This window comes from Triplophysa rosa, linkage group LG2 (assembly GCF_024868665.1).
Source record: "Triplophysa rosa linkage group LG2, Trosa_1v2, whole genome shotgun sequence".
Classification (NCBI taxonomy): domain Eukaryota; kingdom Metazoa; phylum Chordata; class Actinopteri; order Cypriniformes; family Nemacheilidae; genus Triplophysa; species Triplophysa rosa.
The window spans coordinates 31,954,312-31,974,605 of NC_079891.1; the positions used below are offsets into that span (position 1 = coordinate 31,954,312).

At 36.2% G+C, this 20,294-nt stretch overlaps 2 protein-coding genes across 6 annotated transcripts; both read right to left on the reverse strand.

Annotated features, from left to right (window-relative positions):
• On the reverse strand, positions 1–4,179 carry LOC130570472 (uncharacterized). 3 transcript variants are annotated; one of them, XM_057360804.1, is made up of 7 exons: positions 3,626–4,179; positions 2,966–3,084; positions 2,494–2,662; positions 2,158–2,289; positions 1,697–1,849; positions 1,157–1,304; positions 1–852 (listed from the first exon to the last, which is right to left on the reverse strand). In XM_057360804.1, the coding sequence occupies exons 1-7, from the start codon at positions 3,780–3,782 to the stop codon at positions 714–716; spliced, it is 1,017 nt and encodes a 338-aa protein (XP_057216787.1). In that variant the 5' UTR covers positions 3,783–4,179; the 3' UTR covers positions 1–713. The 3 variants fall into 3 exon arrangements, with proteins under 3 accessions (XP_057216787.1, XP_057216780.1, XP_057216794.1); XM_057360797.1 differs by having other exon boundaries at positions 1,157–1,307; positions 3,626–4,176; XM_057360811.1 differs by lacking the exon at positions 2,966–3,084 and having other exon boundaries at positions 1,157–1,307.
• A 676-nt stretch (positions 4,180–4,855) lies between these two features.
• ckap2l (cytoskeleton associated protein 2-like) lies at positions 4,856–19,982 on the reverse strand. Of its 3 annotated transcripts, none has more exons than XR_008962558.1 (10): positions 19,827–19,982; positions 16,045–16,111; positions 15,790–15,853; positions 14,619–15,709; positions 14,271–14,469; positions 9,643–9,798; positions 9,222–9,279; positions 8,732–8,897; positions 6,416–7,787; positions 4,856–5,486 (listed from the first exon to the last, which is right to left on the reverse strand). XR_008962558.1 is itself a non-coding variant. In XM_057328727.1 (9 exons), exons 1-9 carry the CDS (start codon positions 19,870–19,872, stop codon positions 7,493–7,495), a joined length of 2,142 nt encoding a protein of 713 aa, XP_057184710.1. In that variant the 5' UTR covers positions 19,873–19,982; the 3' UTR covers positions 4,856–7,492. The 3 variants fall into 3 exon arrangements, 1 of the variants encoding a protein (XP_057184710.1); XR_008962557.1 differs by having other exon boundaries at positions 6,088–7,787; XM_057328727.1 differs by having other exon boundaries at positions 4,856–7,787.
• Positions 19,983–20,294: the final 312 nt, after the last annotated feature.

Sequence of the window (20,294 nt, forward strand, 5' to 3'; positions counted from 1 at the left end):
AAAAAAAGAATTGAATATATACAGTACACACTTTGGTAGTTTTTTATATAGCTTTATAAGTAGCCTATGTTAAAATACATGAATATGCACCAATTTTTTCTAAAAGAACAATCAGATAGGCTATATACATTATATATGTGCAAACATTATTGACATGATCTACCGACTATTTTTTACACCTAAAACATTTCCAAACCAAGAAAAATTGGTAAAAACATCATGCAACATAAATTCTCTCCCTCTCCTCAGCAGCAGAGATGACATCCAAGTTCAGACATGCTCCTCTTATAAATACATTCATTGACACAGATGTCAAGAGACTTTCTCATCCAACAATTGAGAAACATTCACATTACTGTACCTGCACATAATGTCATATTGTAGTTTGATAAAGTGTAGTGTGTACTAATCATAGTTTTTGTGAAGTAATAAATCAAGCAACACCCTGATCAAACAATCTGTGGGCAGCTCCATAAAAAGTGAATCAAAGCACTGCAGCAAACTCATACCGGTGTTACGTCCCGTGAATATTTTGATTATATGACAATAATAAGTAAACCCTTGAAACCCTTGAAGTTAATCTTTTGTTAATATACTGATGTTTGTTCAGGGCATGTACACTTTCTTTTGAGGGCGGTTAAATAGTTACTTTTACTGCATACAGTAGGTAGATATGGGTAATGTATTTTGTAATTCACTTGAATAAGAAAACCTCAAACTGAAATTGTGTTTAGATTTTTATAAAACCCAGGTAGCTCCAAAAATGATGGCCTTTTGTTGTACCGTTCAAGCTGTGAATGTCCTTCTGTTGTCTCTTTACTGCAATATACCTGTCGAATCCTCTTGTTCCCCCTGAAATATAGATAGATTCCTATTAGTGCAGTCTTTGCATTTGTTTATTGTAATTTCTGCACAATTTTTAGCACAGCAGATGACATGTAGTAAATTGTTATATCAAATAAATTAATTATTTATATTATAAAATTATTATGAGATCATCATATTTTCATTAGATTATCATTACGATATTTTAATTATTATAAGTCATTATTAGATGTATTAAACTATATTATAAAATTATATGGTTAGATTATATACAGTATATATAATCATTTATATTTGTGGTAGATTTTACATAAACAGCACAGATTTATACCTTCTGGGGTTTCTGTCGTCGCTGATCTTAATGTTCTCCACAACCATCTGACTAGTTGACCCGTCTTTGCTTCCGACCCACATGTACTGTCTGTGTCTGGTTTTCAGATACATTGGTCTGCTGTCCTGAATCATTTCTGGGCGGCTTTCTTCTAGATAGAAAATCCGAAAGGTAAACATTCAGATTCAAAGAAATCAGTCCAAAAAGACTGATTCATCAAACTTAGTGAATTGCCAAGACAGACTTTTTTCATTTGTTTTTAAGTGTTCATTGTAGATTGCATCTATCAAATTATCTTAAATCCTCAAATGATGTGAACTGTAATGGCAACTTTTTGTTGTTAGCCATGTAAAAAATGTAATTTAAAGAACTGATACTAAAGTGTTTCAATGTTGCAGCTGAACAAGAGACTACCATGAATTATTAGATTATCTATATTTATAGTATGTATTGAATATCAGCATCTATAAAATGATTATAATCATCTGGGTGGGGGCATACAATCATATGAAGCATTTCGCAAACAGCACAGAATTGTACCTTCGCTGGGGTTTCCATTGTGGCTGATCTTAAAATTCTGCACAACCATCTGGCAAATTGACTCGTCATTGCTTTGAATGGACATGTACTTTCTGTATCTGGTATTCCGATAAACTGGTATCTCGTCCTGTATCATTTTTATGTCATTTTTCTCTACACACAAAATACATAAATTTTGTAAAATTATATGAAGTGCCAAGACAGACTGTATTATTTTCGTTTGTTTTTACATGTTCATTGTAGATGAGGTGTTGATTTATTACATCTATCAAATCAATGAGTACATTACAGTGCCAACATCTGTATGTTGTTAGGAATACAAAACGATTGCAGTTAAACAAGAGAGACATCATTTATAGATTATCTATATTTATAGTGAATATCTGTATCTATAATGATTAGGATAATCTGGGTGAGCATAGAATCATATGAAGCGTTTGGTAAGCGGTACAGATTTATACCTTCACTGAGGTTTCCATTGTGGGTGATGTTCAAATTCTCCACAACCATCCGTTGAGTTGAGTCATCATTGTATCTGGTACTCTGATACATTGGTATGTTGTTCAGTCTCGTTATGGGACTTCTAGCCATGTCTTTTAGATAAAAAATCCAAAAAGAAAGATTTAAACAGATCGGTCTTAAACTGCTAACAGACTGTTTTGTTTTTGTTTTTACGTGTTCATCTATACTTTTTGTTGTTAAACATGTCCAATAATGTGACTTAAAGACATCTCATGTATTTATAGTATATGCCTATTGGTTTAATATTCTATTTGCAAACCACACTGTAAAATTACCTTTGAAGGAAATTCTAAAATGTGACCGCGGCTGTGAACAGATGATTACTTTGCCTTTATTGCATTCACACAGGGACATGTCGGATTTAGCTGCTGATTGCAAAGTCCTCCATTGTCCTGTTTTCTCACCCCATCGAAACCAAAACTTCATGTCAGATGTTAACGTTTCCTAAAAAAACATGTAAACATGACAGATCAAATCGATTGCACACGGTAAAAAAACAGTTGAATCAAAGCAGACTATAAGATGATTTTTTTGGACCAACTACATCAGCTTGGCCAGCAAACTTTACATATTAGGACCATGTGCTTAGTTTTAGCAAGATTAACAGATATTAAAAAGCATACCGAACTTTTACAGCAATTCAAATCTCAATATTTATAGTCCATTCAGATATTATTGTTGTATAATTTGAAAGCCATGACACAATTTGCCCCAAATACACATTTTAATGATACATGAACATATTACCTCAAATCCAATCTTATCGCCAGTAACAACAGGGAAATATTTCTTATTGTTCAGCTCAAAGCAGAAAGCCATGCATTTGACTTTATCGACGTCCATATTCTCAATCACAGTTACAGTGACTAAAAGGAAAATAATTGGTGTTATTGTTGATAATAAGCATTTCATTGGGAAACACTAATAACGTTCAATAATAACATTACACACACTCTAGAAAGTGTATTATTTATATATTTTTTTCAGAAGAATGAGTACTCAAAGAGCTGAAATAGTTTTTTTGTGTTGAGGTTTTTACTATAGTAAAATGTAGTATTCTATTGTTTATCATAGTAATTACTACACATTGTTAATGTAGGCTATAATTTTACTGTTAATAGTATTCTGCAGTATAAACTATAACAATTTGATAAATGCTGCAGTACATTTACTATGTTAAAGTTTCAGACACTATAGTATCTAGGAATTAACCTACATTGTACTATAGTTAATACCAAAGTTCACTAGGCTACAGTAATTTTTTATCATGTGGGTGGAAAATGAAATTATTTAAATTGCAACGGCTAAAAATATATTTAAATGACATAAAACGTATATAGGCCTAGACGTTCTTGTTTTCTACAAATCTGGATGCACATATAAAGCATGAAAAGTGTTGGTCTATACCTTTACGGGAGTTTGTACTGTGGTTGACCTGAACGCTCCTCGCGACCATCTGAGGAGTCGACCCTGACCCTCTGCTCTCAACGAACACGTACTTTTCATTCTTGGTCATCAGATACGCGGGTTTCATTTCTAGAGGTCTTCCTTCTAGATACAACATCCAAGATAACGGACAAGATAGATTCAGAGATGTCGGTCCTTGAACTCCGTGAAGTTCAGGCACAGTACTATTGCCGAGTCAGGTCAGCAAAACCAAACGCACACGTACACGCAAACGCAACAGACTGTAGCGTAAGGCAACACTGCATGCACCGACCGGAAAGTTTGAGTGTTATTAACAAAAACGTTTTAACACGGCCTCAGTTCCGCAATGCACTGTAAGAAAGAAATCGAATTGTTATTGCAAAGAGTCATAAGCATGCACGTATCTCAGCTGGGTTTCAGTGCGTCTTCTGCACGCTGTTTGAAGGTCCAGTGCTGCAGCACTGCTTTTAAAATCCAGCATACGACACATGACGCTCCTTACTGGAATCAGAGCCTACCTCTTTCCCGGGAAAAAAAAAAAAAGAGGAACACTATCACATTGCGTCAGGTTGAGCAATAAACGCAACCTCGTACGATAGTGACCTGTATTCATTTGTAGCATAGCAAAGCAACTAATTCACTATAGTATGTCATGATTCTGCCTCTTTTGGTCCTGTTTTTCGTCGTCTTGTGGCAGGATCATGATAGACCCACGTGTTTAGTGTGAGAGAGACATGGCATTGTTTGTTTTGGCATGCGCCCTCTCGTTTCCTCATTATTGATTGCTAATGATTTCATTCCCCTCACCTGTTCCCCTCTTGATCTGGTTCCCTATTTTATGTCCTTGTGTTTTCTGTCCTGTGCCAGTTCGTTGTGCTTTATGCCATTGTTAAAGACATCGCGTCTATTTTGTACTCTGTGGAGTTTCAAGGTCAAGTGTTGTTATAGTCTAGTCTAGTCAGTGTTCCGTCAGATCTGTGTATTTGTATCCTCTGTTATCATTGTTTTACCCCCTCGTGGGTTTTTGCTTTGTGTTTATTTATTAAAGTCATTGTTTTCCACCACCTCAGTCTGCGCCTGGGTTCTCCGTCCATTATCATGACATAGTAATTATATCAGTGCTCAAGGTCATATAGTTACCAAAACTAAAACTATTAAACATTTTTGTTATTTGAAATAAAAATATTGGCCTAAATGTTATTTGAAGAAGTTTATTGTAAGTTAGCAATACACTGAAATACCTCCTGAAGCTCCATAGTTAGATTATGACGCTAGCAACGTCAAGGTCATGTGTTCGATCCCAGGGATTTTTGTTTTGTTTTATTTATATAGCGCTTTTCACAGTGTTTCATTGTTTCAAAGCAGCTTTACAGGCAGAAAGACAAAAATAAACAAAAGTTAGTATTAGTATTAAAATAACAAGGATCCATCTTTTGCACGTACTCAAATACAAATTAAATTGAATTATACTATACATATGTCGCTTTGGATAAAAGCATCTGCCAAATGCATAAAGGTATACGTTAAAGCTGAGGCACAAAAATTAACAACTTAAAAGAAATAAAAACTCTTATAAAAACTTAAATAGCAGTAGAAAAAATAAAAACTTATAAAAGCACATAACAAAAAAGTCAGCTGAAAATATAAAACATAAAAGCTAATTAAAAATGCATAATATAAAATTGTAATATTACATTTATAATTTATTAACAGTAGTAAATACTGTAGCATTGATATGTATTGTTCAACATAGCAGAGGGAGACTTGGTTTGGCATCAACCACACCTAGGGCTGGGCGATCTTCCCAAAAAAGCATATGACGATCATCTCGATCCACGATCTGAATTGAAAACAGGGCTGTACATTAACTTTTTTGCACAAAGCACTGGTGCTACAGAGGTTTAAAGTTTTGTAGCACAGGCCAAACAGTTGTACAGGTAGCACAAGTACAAAACGTCTGTTATCATCTTTAAAAAACACAAATGCAGATCATCACATAAATAGACTGGTTAACAACAAAGGACATTGATGTTATATACAACTGGATCCATTAGGGCCATATCATTTTTAGTTTACCCATTTTTTTATTGTTCTGTGTTGTCCATTTTCTACTATACTATAGTAATATATTTGTCCACATAAAAACACCGTAGTATACTATAGTATTGACTAGGCCTACAGTAAACTGCAGTAAAATTCCTAGATAATATAGTGTTTTTGAACCTTACTATAGTTAATATTAAAGTTTACTACTGTTTACCAATTTACAACAAGGATACCATAATTTGCTTTATAAAACGGTCAGTTCTGGTCCTTGATTCTGATTGGTTGAGCAGAGTTCTAAGCCGTTATAAAATATACGACCTATACAACCTGATGGAACCCAGTCGACCTCTTCATGCAGGTCGGAGATATTTGTCACATATTTGTCAACTACTCACTTTTTTATGGTGAAAACATGCGAGGGACCCGCGGTGTATGCAGATAGAAATAGCTCATTCTAAGGTAAGAAAATCATAACGCTTCATTATGCAAGGTCTTTATATACCTCTCAATACACAGTTATTGCATTTCTCTCCATAGACCCTCCATAAAAATGACACACTGGCCCTTTAAATGACTGAAATGTGCATATTACAGACATGTTCTGAAGTGGTGAAATCGATTATCTTGACAAGCTCTGACATCTCACCACAATAACTTTGCTTTCAAAATATTTGACATCTGAGAACCGGAATGCTGTAAGTAGGTAAGTATGTATTGACTCACCTATTATCACGTATGGAACTGGTTCAGACAAGATTTACACTCTTGATCTGATCATGAATCAATTTACCCAGTAAATTGTTTCGTGATAGTTGGTATGCTGGCCATTATCCTTTCAAAAATGTAAAAAGGTTGAGACATGAGTTATTTATTTAAACCTTATCAAAACTTTTGACATCTCTGCTGATTGCTTTTGCAAACTTTGTAGGAAGATGTCAGATTCCTAAAGCAAACGCTCTGATCTTTCTGATAAATTGTTTGGTTTGGTTCACAAAACAGGACTGAATATTTAGCCCATTTTGTTTTCTTGCGTGTTCTGTAAAATAAATATAACTACTTTGATTATATGAGCAGTACTGACTTTAACTTTCTTTTTGCTGCTTAAATTAAAACTTTGGCAGTATGATACTTTAATAAGTGATTTTTTTTATATATACAGCAATATAAAACCAACACACAAAATACAGAATTAAAATCATTTCTGTTTTATCCAGCTGTCGATCATATCAATGAAGATGAGCCAGATAAAGAGCATCTTCTAAATAGTAAACAGAGAAACGTGAACAGCCAAAGCTAAAGCTCTGGGTAAAATTTACTAAGAGATACTTACTGTAAAGGGTTCACCCAAAACTGAAAATTCTGTCATCATTTACTTATCCTCAGATTATTCCAAACCTGCATAAATGTCTTTGTTCTGCTAAACACAAAGGACGATATTTGAAAAGATGTCAGTAACCAAACAGATCACGCCCCCCATTGACTCCCATAGTATTTTTTCCACTACTATGGCAGTCAATGGGGGGTGAGATCTGTTTGGTTACTGAAATTCTTCCCACTATCTTTCTCTTTGTTCATCAGAGCAAATTAATTTATACAGGTTTGGAATAATCTGATGGCGAGTTAACGATGACAGAATTTTCATTTTTGGGATAACTGTCCCTTTAAATATAGCTATAAACTTAGCTAACAGGCATGTCACACACACACAACCAAGCACAGACACCGGAAATATTTTACAACAAACAGTAAAAGCTCATTTAGAGAGAAAATGAATTGACTCCAATAAAATAATAAACATTATTATGTTTCAATCTCTGGATAAATGAGTTGAACTTCCACCTGGTTTCTCAATGCCTCATTCTCTCGGTACACATACACGGGGGAGTACTGAGGTTGTGAGTCACCTTTGACCTCTCCCTTGCTCTCACTCGCAAGGTCAGAGAGAGAGGTCACACAAGGGTCATGTTCCAGCAGGGCTGTGGGGTAGCGCGGAGCGGTCTTCTCAATTCGCACGGAACGGCGCACGGGGGTAAAGAAACGAATTTCGTGACCGTCTACTTGTCCCGGTTCAGCCACTTGTCCACTCCTCTTGCCCCTTAACAAATGCAGAAATAAAACAAAACAAGACAGATATGATTATATCTGGGCTGACCACACACAAAGCATTCTTTTTTGGAAATAAATCAAGCAACTCGTGTTATCCCATGTTGTCTGCATAAGAATTCCTTTTTTTCTGTTGCCGATGCTGTAATGTCATTCCAAGTCTCTCTAAAAACTCTTTATCAGACTTGCAAACTTGGAAACGATTCGAAAGCAAACTCCTCCGTATGATTTTCGAATCACTTTTGCGGTACTTTGATGGCATCCACCTGTCGGTTCTTGCTCTGTCCCATGAATGCAGATGGTTTTCGAGAACTAATTGAAACTGTCAAAATATTTCAATGATTTTTTTATCTGGGCCAGCAATTTACTGGCCTTGCAAATTTAAATTTACAAATTTACTGGCCTTGTTTTTTACATTTAACAAATAAGGATATGATACAATAAAACTATTAGCTGAACTCACAGAAATTTCAAATATTGTCCAAGACAACTAATCGGTAAGTATTAAAATAAAAACATCATAATATACATGTATATCAATAATACAATTGGGCTCAAAATTATTTAACCCCTAGGTAAATATGATCAAGGAAGGCTGTGAAAATAAAACTGCATCGCTAATTCTTTGGGCCTTATCTAGAAAAATGTTAAAATCTAACCTTTCATTGGAGTATAAGAATTTTAAATGGGGGGGATGTCATTATGAATTAAACGTTTTTTTCTCTAACACATTGCTAATAGTTAGCGATTTAATTTCACAGCCTTCCTTGATCATACGTACCTAGGGGGTTGATTGTATGTAATATATATAAATATTTGCCATCATGAATCATTGAAAGTGTCAATACCCAAAATCAATTCAAAAGAGCAACAAGGTGCATGCGATCGAGATTACAAAAGTCAAGTTTTTGTTTGTGTTGTGTGCGAGTGCTGTACCCTGGGGTGGCAGTAATTTTATATTTGACAACAGATGAGTCTCCCCTCATTCCGCATATAAGGGCACCAACAGGTTTTGGGGTGCACAAGACGTCACCGGGGACTTCATGTTCATCATCCGTCTCGACCTCTACTGCTTCAGACCGTTTTGGAATAGGAGACGAACCTAAATAAAGAAAAATACATTTTGTTTTTTTAAATGATTTTAATTTCTTGCTTTTAACAAATCCAGAATTAATCTTACATCTATTGTAAAATGGCTTAACAGATCATTTAATTATAGCCAAAAATGACTGTTTACTCCATAACAGTATGAAAAACAATAGAAATACACTGAAGCCACCAACTAAAACTAAAACTGAGCCTTGAGTTTATTTAGAAAACAGTAACATAATTGCTGGTATATAACATCACCTTTGACCTTGTGACAACACTGTAATGATGCTTTAACAATGAACGTACATGTTTATAACAGAAATGAAGACTTCACCTTGAGCTTGGTTCCTTTTAAGAATCTCAAACACCACAGACCGCAGCTCATCCACTGGCTGTTGAGAGAAACTGAACATTCAAACATCGGCTTTGACGTATGCATCAGCCTGTGCAATCTCCGGTTACAGTAAATGTTTGGAAGTTACCTGGAATAAATATTAGATAATGCCTAATGACCGTCCAATGATCTCTAAAACAAGAAATATCAAAAACGCTTCGGGAAAGCGATGACGGCTCGGTCATTTAACTCCTTAATTGTCCGTGTTACAGTGTTCTTAAACCAAAAATCACCTTTGGAATTGAGGGAATTGGTAACCCTTTACAACAAAGTGAATAGAGATATATATAAATACAGGTTGATGTTTCTTGATTTTGTTAATAAAACAAATCACAGTCAAAAATGCATGTGAGCGACTGACCTCTCTCACTACACGAACAGCCTCCTGAAACATGGGCAGGACCTCCAGGTTTCCTTCTCTTTCCAAGAGTTTGGCCTGGCAGATCCAGAATTTAGCAAACTTGTGGGCCATCGGCACCCGTGACAGCACATCTCTGACCTGCTCCGCTGGGAAACCCTGTGCCACATACAAACGGCATATCTGTAATTCCAAAAATGCTTCTGAGGACCCAAAATGTCAATAACCTAAAGCAGTGTTTCTCAACCGGGGGTACGCAGACCCCTAGAACCCTTAAAAATGTTTGGAGTTATTATCTTGCATTCAGGGTTTGAAATTAACACCCACCAGAAGCAGATAAAAATCTACCGAGTCGGTTATATCAGTCAAAATAATTGCCAAATTGACTGGTTACTTGTGTTCATAAATTATGTTCACTCACTTTGCAGGGAAGGTTCATGTAAAGCAAATCATATTGAACTAGATGAGGTAAAAGTTTGTGAACAAACTTTATGTTGGCTTGAGAAAGACAGGGTTTATTAAGTTTCTTATTAGAACTTATTAGGTTTTGGATAGATGATGGATAGATGGATGGATGGATAAATAGGTGGGTGGATGGATGGATAATGGATGGTGAAAGTGACCTATTAGTCAGATATGGTGACCCATACCCGAAATGTGACATTTGTGCATTTAGTGCAGTAGTGAACACACGCGCAGCAAGTGGTGAACACAGGTACACCCGGAGCAGTGGGCAGCTATCACTACAGCGCCCGGGGAGCAAGGAGGGGTAAGGTGCCTTTGCTCAAGGGCACCTCAGTCGTTACCCGCCGGCCCTGGGAATCGAACCGGCAACCTTCTGGTCACGAGTCCGACTCTCTAACCATTAGACCACAACTGCGCTTGATTAGCGCGATGTGTTATTATTGTTATTATTATTATAGCATTGTTGCCTTTTGCAAATGACAAAGACGTCAATTTTAAAACAAACTTTTTTATTTATATTTTTTATTGGTAAATGCAGGACAACAGAGAGGAATGAGGCACAAGATCGCAAGGTAGGCTATAGCCCAACGCTAAATATAAGATAAATATAAAATGTCATATGAAAACAAATAAAAGCAAATTGTTCAGGATTGTTCGGTGCAAATTTACAGCGCCTAAATTAAAAATATAATGGAATGCTGCTAAGTAAAAATTTGCAAGTATTTTTGCAAAATAGCCTAACTGCAATACAAAAGGCACGGTATAATACTTTTTCAGTAATATGATGTCCAAAAATGTGAGTTTAAAAATACATTTATCTTTTTTAAAAACAAAGTTTGAGAAAAGTTTTTTAGCATTTAGATTTTGTAACCATTTCAGAATAAGCTCACGCAGATCGAGGGAAAAGCTCTTTAATAGGGCCTAAAGCATATTGCACACAATGCTTTACCATTAATAAACACTTAGGTCGGTATATGATCATCGTGTTTATATTGTTTACAATGTTTTTGTTGAGAAAAACAAGCATATAAATGTTCGGGTGAAAGTTTGGAGTTAGTCTGTAAACAGTGTCTGCACAGAAACACATGGCTTCTCCGCAGTGTAGCACGAGCACAGCAGGTGCACACAGCCGTGTAAGTCCTTGTTGACAAATTGATGTCAAAAGAATAAACTGCAGTTAAGTGTGTTTATACTGTAATGAGAATGTTTTGGCGCCATATTGTGATTATTGTGTAATTTTAATGCAACTGAAAACCATTAAAGGGTCATGTGTTTGGTCGATAAGTTGGGCTTACATTTATTTACTTAACAAATACAAATTTTTTGACTTCACTAATCTTTTAATTTTCCTAATTTAATGACAATATGTTGTTGTGGAAAGAAAATGGGATGGGGTGTGAGTTGGGGGTCCATGAGGATGGTTTGAGATATGATGGGTCCAGTGCTCAAAAAAGGTTGAGAACCACTGACCTAAAGCAATACCGCAAGGAGTGGACCAAAAATCCTCCACAGTGGTGTAACTTAAGTAAGTGTTTAGCATCTTGTAGGCAGGGCCGGATTATCCAATGGGCATTATGGGCATTATAGAAGCGCATAGCGACAAATCTAGCAACTTCTTGGATAGACCTTACAGTATCTCACAGAAGTCAAATCTCAAATTTGAGTAAATATTTTATTATCTTTTCATGTGACAACACTGAAGAAATGACACTTTGCTACAGTGTAAAGTGGTGAGTGTACAGATTGTATAACAGTGTACATGTGCTGTCCCCTCAAAATAACTCAACAGCCATTAATGTCTAAACAGCTGGCAACAAAAGTGAGTACACCCCTAAGTGAAAATGTCCAAATTGGGCCCAAATGATCAGGTCTGCCTTACTTTACCAATAATTAGCCTTCATTATTAGATAATCCACAGTGCTTTTATATACATTGCAAAATGTATACATACACACAAATATTATGATGCTGTAATACAGGTATATAGGCTAAAGAAGTATAGGCTACTTATAATACTTGTTAATGGCATTTAACACATTACTCGCGAGTTGCTTGTTACACAAATAAAGTTTAACAAACTGACAAATTACTCTTATAGTATAATCATTCACAAAGACTGCCCGTTTATTCTTAGAAAAAAATGAAGATGTTAATAAGAAAATATCTGAGAATTGCACTTAAGAATATTCTTAAGAACTTCCTATAATTTATCTTTAAAAAGTTCTTATAATTTCTCTTGAGAACAGTTTTGTGAATCCGACGTGTTTGTGTGAATTATGGAAGAATCTGATAGAACTGAATTGGTAGAGGTGCGGTAGTGTGTGCTGCTTGCATATGCCAGTCAGTTACAGTATGCAGGGAAATTTCTTAATATTGTTGCGCAGGAAAGCATTGTTGCAATCATGTGGTGTAAATCCTGTATGATGGAGGATGTGTACAGGTGTTGATATTGTCCTTCAGGTTGTGATCATAGTTTGTAACTTGTCAATGTAATTAGGGTAAATAGGGTATTTCCTACACAGTACCCTATAATTCAAAGCTTTATTGTGCGCATGATGTGTGTGTATGGGGGGTCCACAAGACACTTGTGCCCAGGGGCCTCTGAATTCTTAATCCGGGCCTGTTTGTAGGTAAAAATGAGGGTATTACCACTTACTGATTCCGATGGGACAATCACTGTATCATACGGCACAAGGTGCAACAGAACATAAAAAGATCAATCTCATGAAGTCATGAATCACATTGTGCTTTTGTTCATGTAGGGTCACTTTTGTGCATTCATAATAATACAGGAAATCAGACGAGAAGATTATCACACCACTACAGCTCAACTGAAGCACTATGTAAACAGAAACAGGAAATTATAGATCATTTGGAATGAACATGGTTTTGAGACAGTTGGCTCTGGGCGTGCAGTAATTTGTATCAATAATGGCTGTTACTCAGATCAAATACAGATGAGCAATACTGAATAATACAGCTTGACGCCCTCATCATAAAGGTAAATCTGATGTGAAGACATTTGGAATTAATCTGGTGATCTAGTGTGTTACGTGATCTTTAATACACCTAATTAAAAGTATGTACAGTATTCAATGTCAACACATAAAGCCTTAAATTTATTAAGAACAGCTCATGTTATTTTATTTAAAGATTGTTTGGTAACACTTTATTTTACGGTGCCCTTGTTACACGTTACATGTATTTACTATAAATTATGCATAATTACATGTAACTAACCCTGAACCAAACTCTAACCAACCCTATAGTAAGTACATGTAGTTAATTTTTATTACTCAGTACTTAAATGTATAATTACACTGTAACACGGGCACTGTAAAATAAAGTGTAACCGATTATTTTATTTAAATGGTAACAAATCATAAAATTAACATAAAATCAGTTGTGAATGCTCAACCCCAATGGGTGTGGCTGGAAATGTTATCATCGTAATACTGTAAAATTATAATATATTATACGTAATCTGTGCTTCCACGCCCACTTGACGCTCATCAAAAGCACACAGATGCGCAGACAACCTCTGAAGCTTAGTATCGTTTCCTTAAAATGAACTAAGTTGAGGTTATCAGCTAACCTACCCTTAAACTTACCCAGGTATGTCACATAGCCAGCTTTCTGGAATACCCCCAGGACTAAATGAATTTTTTTCTCTTTTGGTCCGGAACAAAAGAACCAAAAGAACCGAACTACAAATATGAAGAACCTAAGAGAAAACTCTCAAACATAAAATTTACAAAAATGTATATGGCATCGAACCAATGGATGAACCTTTTATGGTCTTGCGCCTTTTACATAAATATGTTATTATATGTTGTTGAATTAAGATACATTCAACAAGCATAAAAATGTTTCTGGAAAGAAATCACCTACCCTGCCTTTAACACCGTGACTTCATTTTTTGACTAAATCAGTTCCATTTAACAGATTATACTTTGTAAATCATTTTGAGGTATCAGTGACAACGTTTATAAATCACACGGAAATTTCACTTTATATCAGGAATGCATGTCGACCCACGTAGCTGTCGCCTTTGCCTTACCTCCACGCAAAGCGCTCCAAAACAAACATGAGCTAAGAAACTAACCCTGTCTGAAACCACCATTTTATTTCCCGGTGTGCTGCAAACAAAGAAAATGAAATATTACCTGCTGTAATAATTGAATACAGTCATCCAGCGATCGGTCCACAGCAAAGACAATATCATGGGCCTCGTCTTCCTGCTCTATAGCAGTCCAGTAGGGCTGAGGCAGAGCAGAGAAGGTCTTCCTCCTCACCAGACGGACAGGCATCGGGGGGCGTTTGTATGTAATGCCTCTTGACTCCCGCCACTCCTGCAGTTTACGCCTGTAACAAACATCAATGTCAGTTTGTGGCAAAAATGCATTTCATGATTAATGAAGAAAAGGACATGTTAGGTCTGGAAACAGACCAATTTTGTCCTTCATAAAAATGCTATCAAAACAACACGAAACACATTCACGCTCTCAACTCACAGTCTCTCCTCCTGAGCTGTGGTCATCATCTTCCTTCCTTCTAGCGGGGCGGTTCGAAGACCTTGAGTACTGGGACAGAAACTGGCTTTGGGAGTCTGCAACTGCATCGCGGGCTTCGTTTGGCTGGATTTCTTGATGGACAGCTGAGACTCGGTGGACGTGGTAGTTTGGGGCAGAACTGAACTCTTGGTGGTTCGACCAAACAGTTGTTTAGACGCAGTGACGTTACCCAGTTTAACAGCGCTATGTGTTTTATTTTTAATGACAGTAGGAGCATCACTATTTGTAGGCTTAGATACAGTTGAAGAAACTCTTGTTGTTTTATTAAGAAAAGCGTTCTGTGATTTCCTTGTTGTGGGATCTACTTTCGTGGTAACAGATGAAAGATCCTTTTTTTGATTTTTGTTTGGATTTGACTGTGATGTCCTGCTTATCACATTGCTGTTGTGCGTCCCAAGCTTTGGTCCAACACTCAGAGCTCTGGATTGTTGTGTTGAGTTTGTCAGCCCTGTGTGAGCTTTATAAACTTTGCTGGTTTGAACTTTTATCCTGTCTGAAGTGTTGTTGGCTAGTCTTCGACTCTTCAGCTGTTTCTCGGCAACTGAGGTTGTTTTGCTGGGAACAGAAACTGTGTTGACTGAAGGTATTTTTTTATCCAAAGGTCTCTTTGAAAGAAGCTCTTTCTTGGGCTGTGATGGGCCAAGACTTGATTTTGTAGACTTTTGAGTGTTGTTTGCAGCATGGGAAAATGGTTGCCGTACTTTGCTTTGAACATTTTGAAGGTTTTGTTGATGCTGTGACAATGCAGTTTTCTCAGTCTTGTATGGTCCCCTTGGATTTTGAGTAGAAGCCGGTCGATTGCTGTGTCCCTTCACAACCTGAAGACTTGCTTGGTAAACTGTGGATTTAAGTGAAGTATTACGGGAAATAGTGGAACAATGTTGTTTTTCTCTGGCTGGTGAATCAGTGCCAGGTTTTGTTTTTGAGGAGGGATTGGCAGCCTTGTTGCGTATTTCTGCCAAAGATTTAACTCTCTTAACTTCTTTTACATTTGTGCCATTAATGTCACAATTCTCTTTATCATCTCCTGCCTGAAAAACAAACAGTCATTAATACAATAGTTAGCTTCCATCTCAAGAAAGTGGTGCAAAACCTTGCCAAACAAACTTACCGTTTTAGCTTTTGGATAAGTCTCTGTATTTTTCTTGGCCACAGGTTTGTCCTTGAGATAAGGTCTGTGTGGGAAAAACGAATTAAGATGATTCAGAACATAAACACAAAATAATGAGAGACTCAACACAATACAGAGGTTACAAATGCTGAGGAGGCATTACTTTTTTTTTTTTAAATAGCAAAGTATTTTATATACAAACATATCAAAGTATTTCAAGCTATACGAACACAAGTAATGTTTAAGGACACTAACTTTGTATTAGGAGCTTTCAGTCGTCCTTTGGCTGCCAGGTATTCTGCCAATTTGAGTTTACGTTGCTCTGTAAATAGAAGAGAAAATTAATTCAATACAATGGCATTCTGCACTCAATTATTTATTATATCAACTGCAAAACAGAATAATTGACCGTTTTTCTGGCCTACAGTTGTTTGTCTGCACTACATACTGTCACTTAAAGGTGCCATGAATTAAAACCACAATTTTAACCCGAGATTTTGTTGTATAAGAGAGAACATCCTGTAAGTGTCAGAACTGAAACGCCCTTGTTACTGAAATTGCAACTGTTATTGACACCAGGCCCAGCGAACGCCAGGTGCTGGAATGCACCTATGATAGATAGGTTGAACACCGCCTCCACATAAAAATATCAATGACTACTTCTCTAGCCCCGCCCACTGGTTCGCGAATGACTTTAGCCACACATAGTACACACTCCCGCATTTGTGATAATCGACAAACTGGTAACCATAGCGACATATTTTTCGCCTAAAGATTAGTTTTGTCCATCAGTTTAAACTAAACTGCTGTGTTGTGTTTATGCTCGGAAGGCTCCATCACACAGCGCTCTTTTGCTGTTATTGCTATTAATAAACGCTTTTATGCTTGTCGTTTGGTCTTAGATCCAAAAGCCTCGGCACTTAGGTCTTAATAAATGGTCTGTTGCAGATTTTAAGAATTTTTGGTCTTATAAAATATATAAACAATTTGCATTTTAAGGTTTGTTTTTGTCTTGTCTTTATTTGCTTATTTTTTTCTGTGAAGATCTGGCAACACTGTCACTTTAGCGAAGGGCTCTTGAGTCACTATTGCGTTGTTAGAGATCGCTTGATATGTCCTGATAATGTGATAATGCTGATAAATAAGTGAGAGCTTACTGAAATGGTGAACTGCTATTTTACTTGGTTTTAGTCTATTTTGCGAGTGAAACTTGTTTTCCGGCTGCATTGAGTCCATAAAACTAGATTCGGACTAGTGGATGCCGAATCATGTTATTTACACATGCCATCTGTCTGTTCTGCGTGTCTGAGTGAATGAACTGCACAGTTTAACGTGCTACACGCGTGATGCTCATACATTTGTCTGCACTTTATGAGGACATGAACACATGAACTTCATCTCCAGAGTTGTTCTGAGAGTTTATTTCAGAACATTTTACTGAGTGAAGCTAACGCACTAAAAAATAAGCGTCTTCCAACGACCTGCCAAAATAACTAACTCGGTAACTCTGTATTTTTATGTGGACAAATATATTACTATTTAATATTAAAAAAAGAAATTAAAACTAATTTAGATAAACTAAATGCATCATGCATAAGCTTTAGTTAGTTGTTTACCTTTGAAATTATTCTTTCTATTTTTATTAATGTTTCATATTTATACATTTGTATTAGGCCTATATTGCATTTTGAATGTAATATGGCAATGGAATGTAGCTACTAAAAGGGTTTAGTTTTCACAGATATGAATGTATGCAATTTCAGCAATAAATATGTTAATTTTTCGAAAAAGGAAACAAATTAGTTGTTCATTTTAAGAGACCTGTCTTATTTTCTCTTGTATATTTATTGCTCTTTAATAAAGAAAACGTACTATCCGAATATCCGATTAATCGATGGAAAATCAGTAGAATACTCGATTACTAAAATAATCGATATCTGCAGCCCTAATTTGAATTCTCAATATAACTGTTCCGGATTGTCTGTTGTCATCATTAAAAAAAAAAATATGCAAGTGCAGTTCATCATGAATAGACAGGTAACTGACAAAATACATTAATGTTAAATACAGATTAATAAATTAGGGCCATATCATTTTTAGATTACCTAAATTTGTTTGAATATTTCTCAGTTGTGTATTTTTCCTTTTTAACTATACAATAGTGGTATGTTTGTCCACATAAATTACATAAATTAGTAAACTGCAGTAAAATTCTTAGATACTATAGTGTTTTTGAACTTTACTATAGTATACAGTGTTTATCAATTCACTACAAGGGCACTACAATTTTCAAAAGCAAATACTATAGTACACCACAGTATTTTTTGCCCGAGTGTTCAATTTAACGGGACTTTTATTTTGACGGGTCTTCAGGAAGACGCTTGAGTTTGTGTGTTTGCCGATAGCTTCACTCAAACAGTAAAAGGCTCCTAAAATAAACTCTCAGAGCAACTCTGACTGGAGATGATGTTCATTTGTTCATATCCTCATACAGAGCAGACGCAGATAATTCCTCGACCATCACTCGTGTTGTATGTTAAACTGTGCACATAATTCACTCAGACACGCAGAACAGCCAAATGACATTTAAATAACAGGATTAGTGTGTCCGCATGTAGTTACATGGACGCCATTGATTATTGTCACACAACAAGCACCACCACGACAAACGCACTACACACGAACACGCAGCTCTGTCTAATGCACATATTCTTATTATTCTACATATATGTCGCACTGTTGTTGTTGTTTTTTTTCAAGTTACTTGTCCAGTCGGGCAAGTAAAATTATCTCTCACTTGCCCATACAAAACATTCACTTGTCCCGGACAAGCGTTAATGTCGAGCCCTGCATCCCGTTGTAAAATACAGTATAATGTGACAGATAAGAGAGTAGAAGAAGAACAGATAAGTGCTAACACTAACACGACTTGATGACGTCACAAATATGCTAATTAGTTTGTTACGTCACCAGTGCCACAAGTCTTGTCAAAATCCTATGGGAAACACTGGTCTTTATGCACTTGAATTTTAAGTGTTTTCAATGTAATTTTCAATTCATGGTTCCAAAATATACACAAAGACTTGTGAGGAATCCATAATTATCCTGATTTCTAATGGATTTTTTTTGTAATTTGGCAGGTGGACAAAAATGCAGCAGCAACAGAGAGGAGCGGCCCCTCACTGTTGTATGAGTCTGCAGCTCCGATTAACCAACATCAAATGCTTGAAAATGTTTGTAATCTTATGTTTTTTGTTTCTAATATGTACTAAATATATTAAATGATGATTATACTGTAAAAGAAATCTGCAGGAAATTACCCGTACCTTTTAAAGTATAATGTTACAACAATGTTACCACTAAATGGGTTTAGAATGTTTTCTTCAGAATGCTTTCCCATCATTCAAGAGAACGTTCTGGGAACTAAAATAAAAGTACCCGCTGAAAACAGGGGCCGGTTGCATACAACGGTTCTAAACTAGTCTTACAAGTTAGTCGTCTAAATTCTTCTGTTAAGACTAGTGTTTACTTTCTAAGTCAGTCGCATAAAATCTTAGATGGGTCTAATTTAAGACAAAAAAATTAAGACTTATGGCCCCCTGGCTAACTTTTCGTTATGATCTATGTTGTCCTGGAAACCAATAAAGTGTCAACTGCTCTAGATTAAAAAATGGCCTGACTTTGTATTGTGCTATACAGAAGCAAATATTTTAATAAATGGATCATAAGAAGAGGAAGAGCTTTCAAAGACCAATAAAATATGAAGGTGGCGCACGCGCACCTAACTTGTATACAATGCAGTCGTCGTGACAGCAGTTCGTTGGCGTCTAAATATTTAACGTTTCATTATTTCCTGATAAAAGTTAATCAAACACCACTTTGTTTGCTTCACGCATGTTTTATCAGCAATGCAATTAAATAAATACCACAATAAGAGTAAATATTTATAACAGTGTATACCATAGATATGCAAATTATTATCTGGAGTCCACAACATGACATGACTAGCTTGCTGTATAATGCTAAGAGTGTTTTACCTGTTTTGGATAGTTTCAATAAGCGTTCATCCGTCACGGTTTCCATCGCGTAACATTCACGTAACAAAGTTTGTTTTTATATCCGAACATATATATATATATATATTTGAAAACAATACACGCAAGCCTATTACAAACGCTTGCTAAGGCGTCTCTCACAACTGTCTCTTGAATTTTGTGGGGACACGCCCCTGTGGGTGCTCGTTGGTTTGTTCAAAATTTAGGCAGCACCGATTGGCCCGTCAGTTCATGCTGCACTGCGCACACAGGTCGGGGTATGACATCAAACTACCGCGAGAACGTCCCGGAAGCCGTGCTCTCGCGATACCAACCTGTTTCATACCGACTGCCGGTTTGAGTTTTGTTTTGGTAATAACAGAAGAATCAATTTAGTGTTTTGGCAATTTAGAGACGTTTTGTCAATATCTGCTAGTGTAAGCTGATGTATCAACAAACCTTTCAAAGTTA

What these genes read in the sequence shown, in the direction of transcription:
- ckap2l (XM_057328727.1), bottom strand. Translation starts at nt 19,872, where the DNA reads ATGGAAACCGTGACGGATGAACGCTTATTGAAACTATCCAAAACAG. An exon ending in CTTATCCAAAAGCTAAAACG is followed by an intron (nt 15,710 to 15,789) that starts GTAAGTTTGTTT and finishes TTTGTTTTTCAG; the next exon opens with GCAGGAGATGATAAAGAGAA. An exon ending in CTGTTCGTGTAGTGAGAGAG is followed by an intron (nt 9,280 to 9,642) that starts GTCAGTCGCTCA and finishes TTCTCTCAACAG; the next exon opens with CCAGTGGATGAGCTGCGGTC.
- LOC130570472 (XM_057360797.1), bottom strand. Translation starts at nt 3,782, where the DNA reads ATGTTGTATCTAGAAGGAAGACCTCTAGAAATGAAACCCGCGTATCTG. An exon ending in TTTTAGAATTTCCTTCAAAG is followed by an intron (nt 2,290 to 2,493) that starts GTAATTTTACAG and finishes TTTATCTAAAAG; the next exon opens with ACATGGCTAGAAGTCCCATA. An exon ending in GACGACAGAAACCCCAGAAG is followed by an intron (nt 853 to 1,156) that starts GTATAAATCTGT and finishes TCTATATTTCAG; the next exon opens with GGGGAACAAGAGGATTCGAC.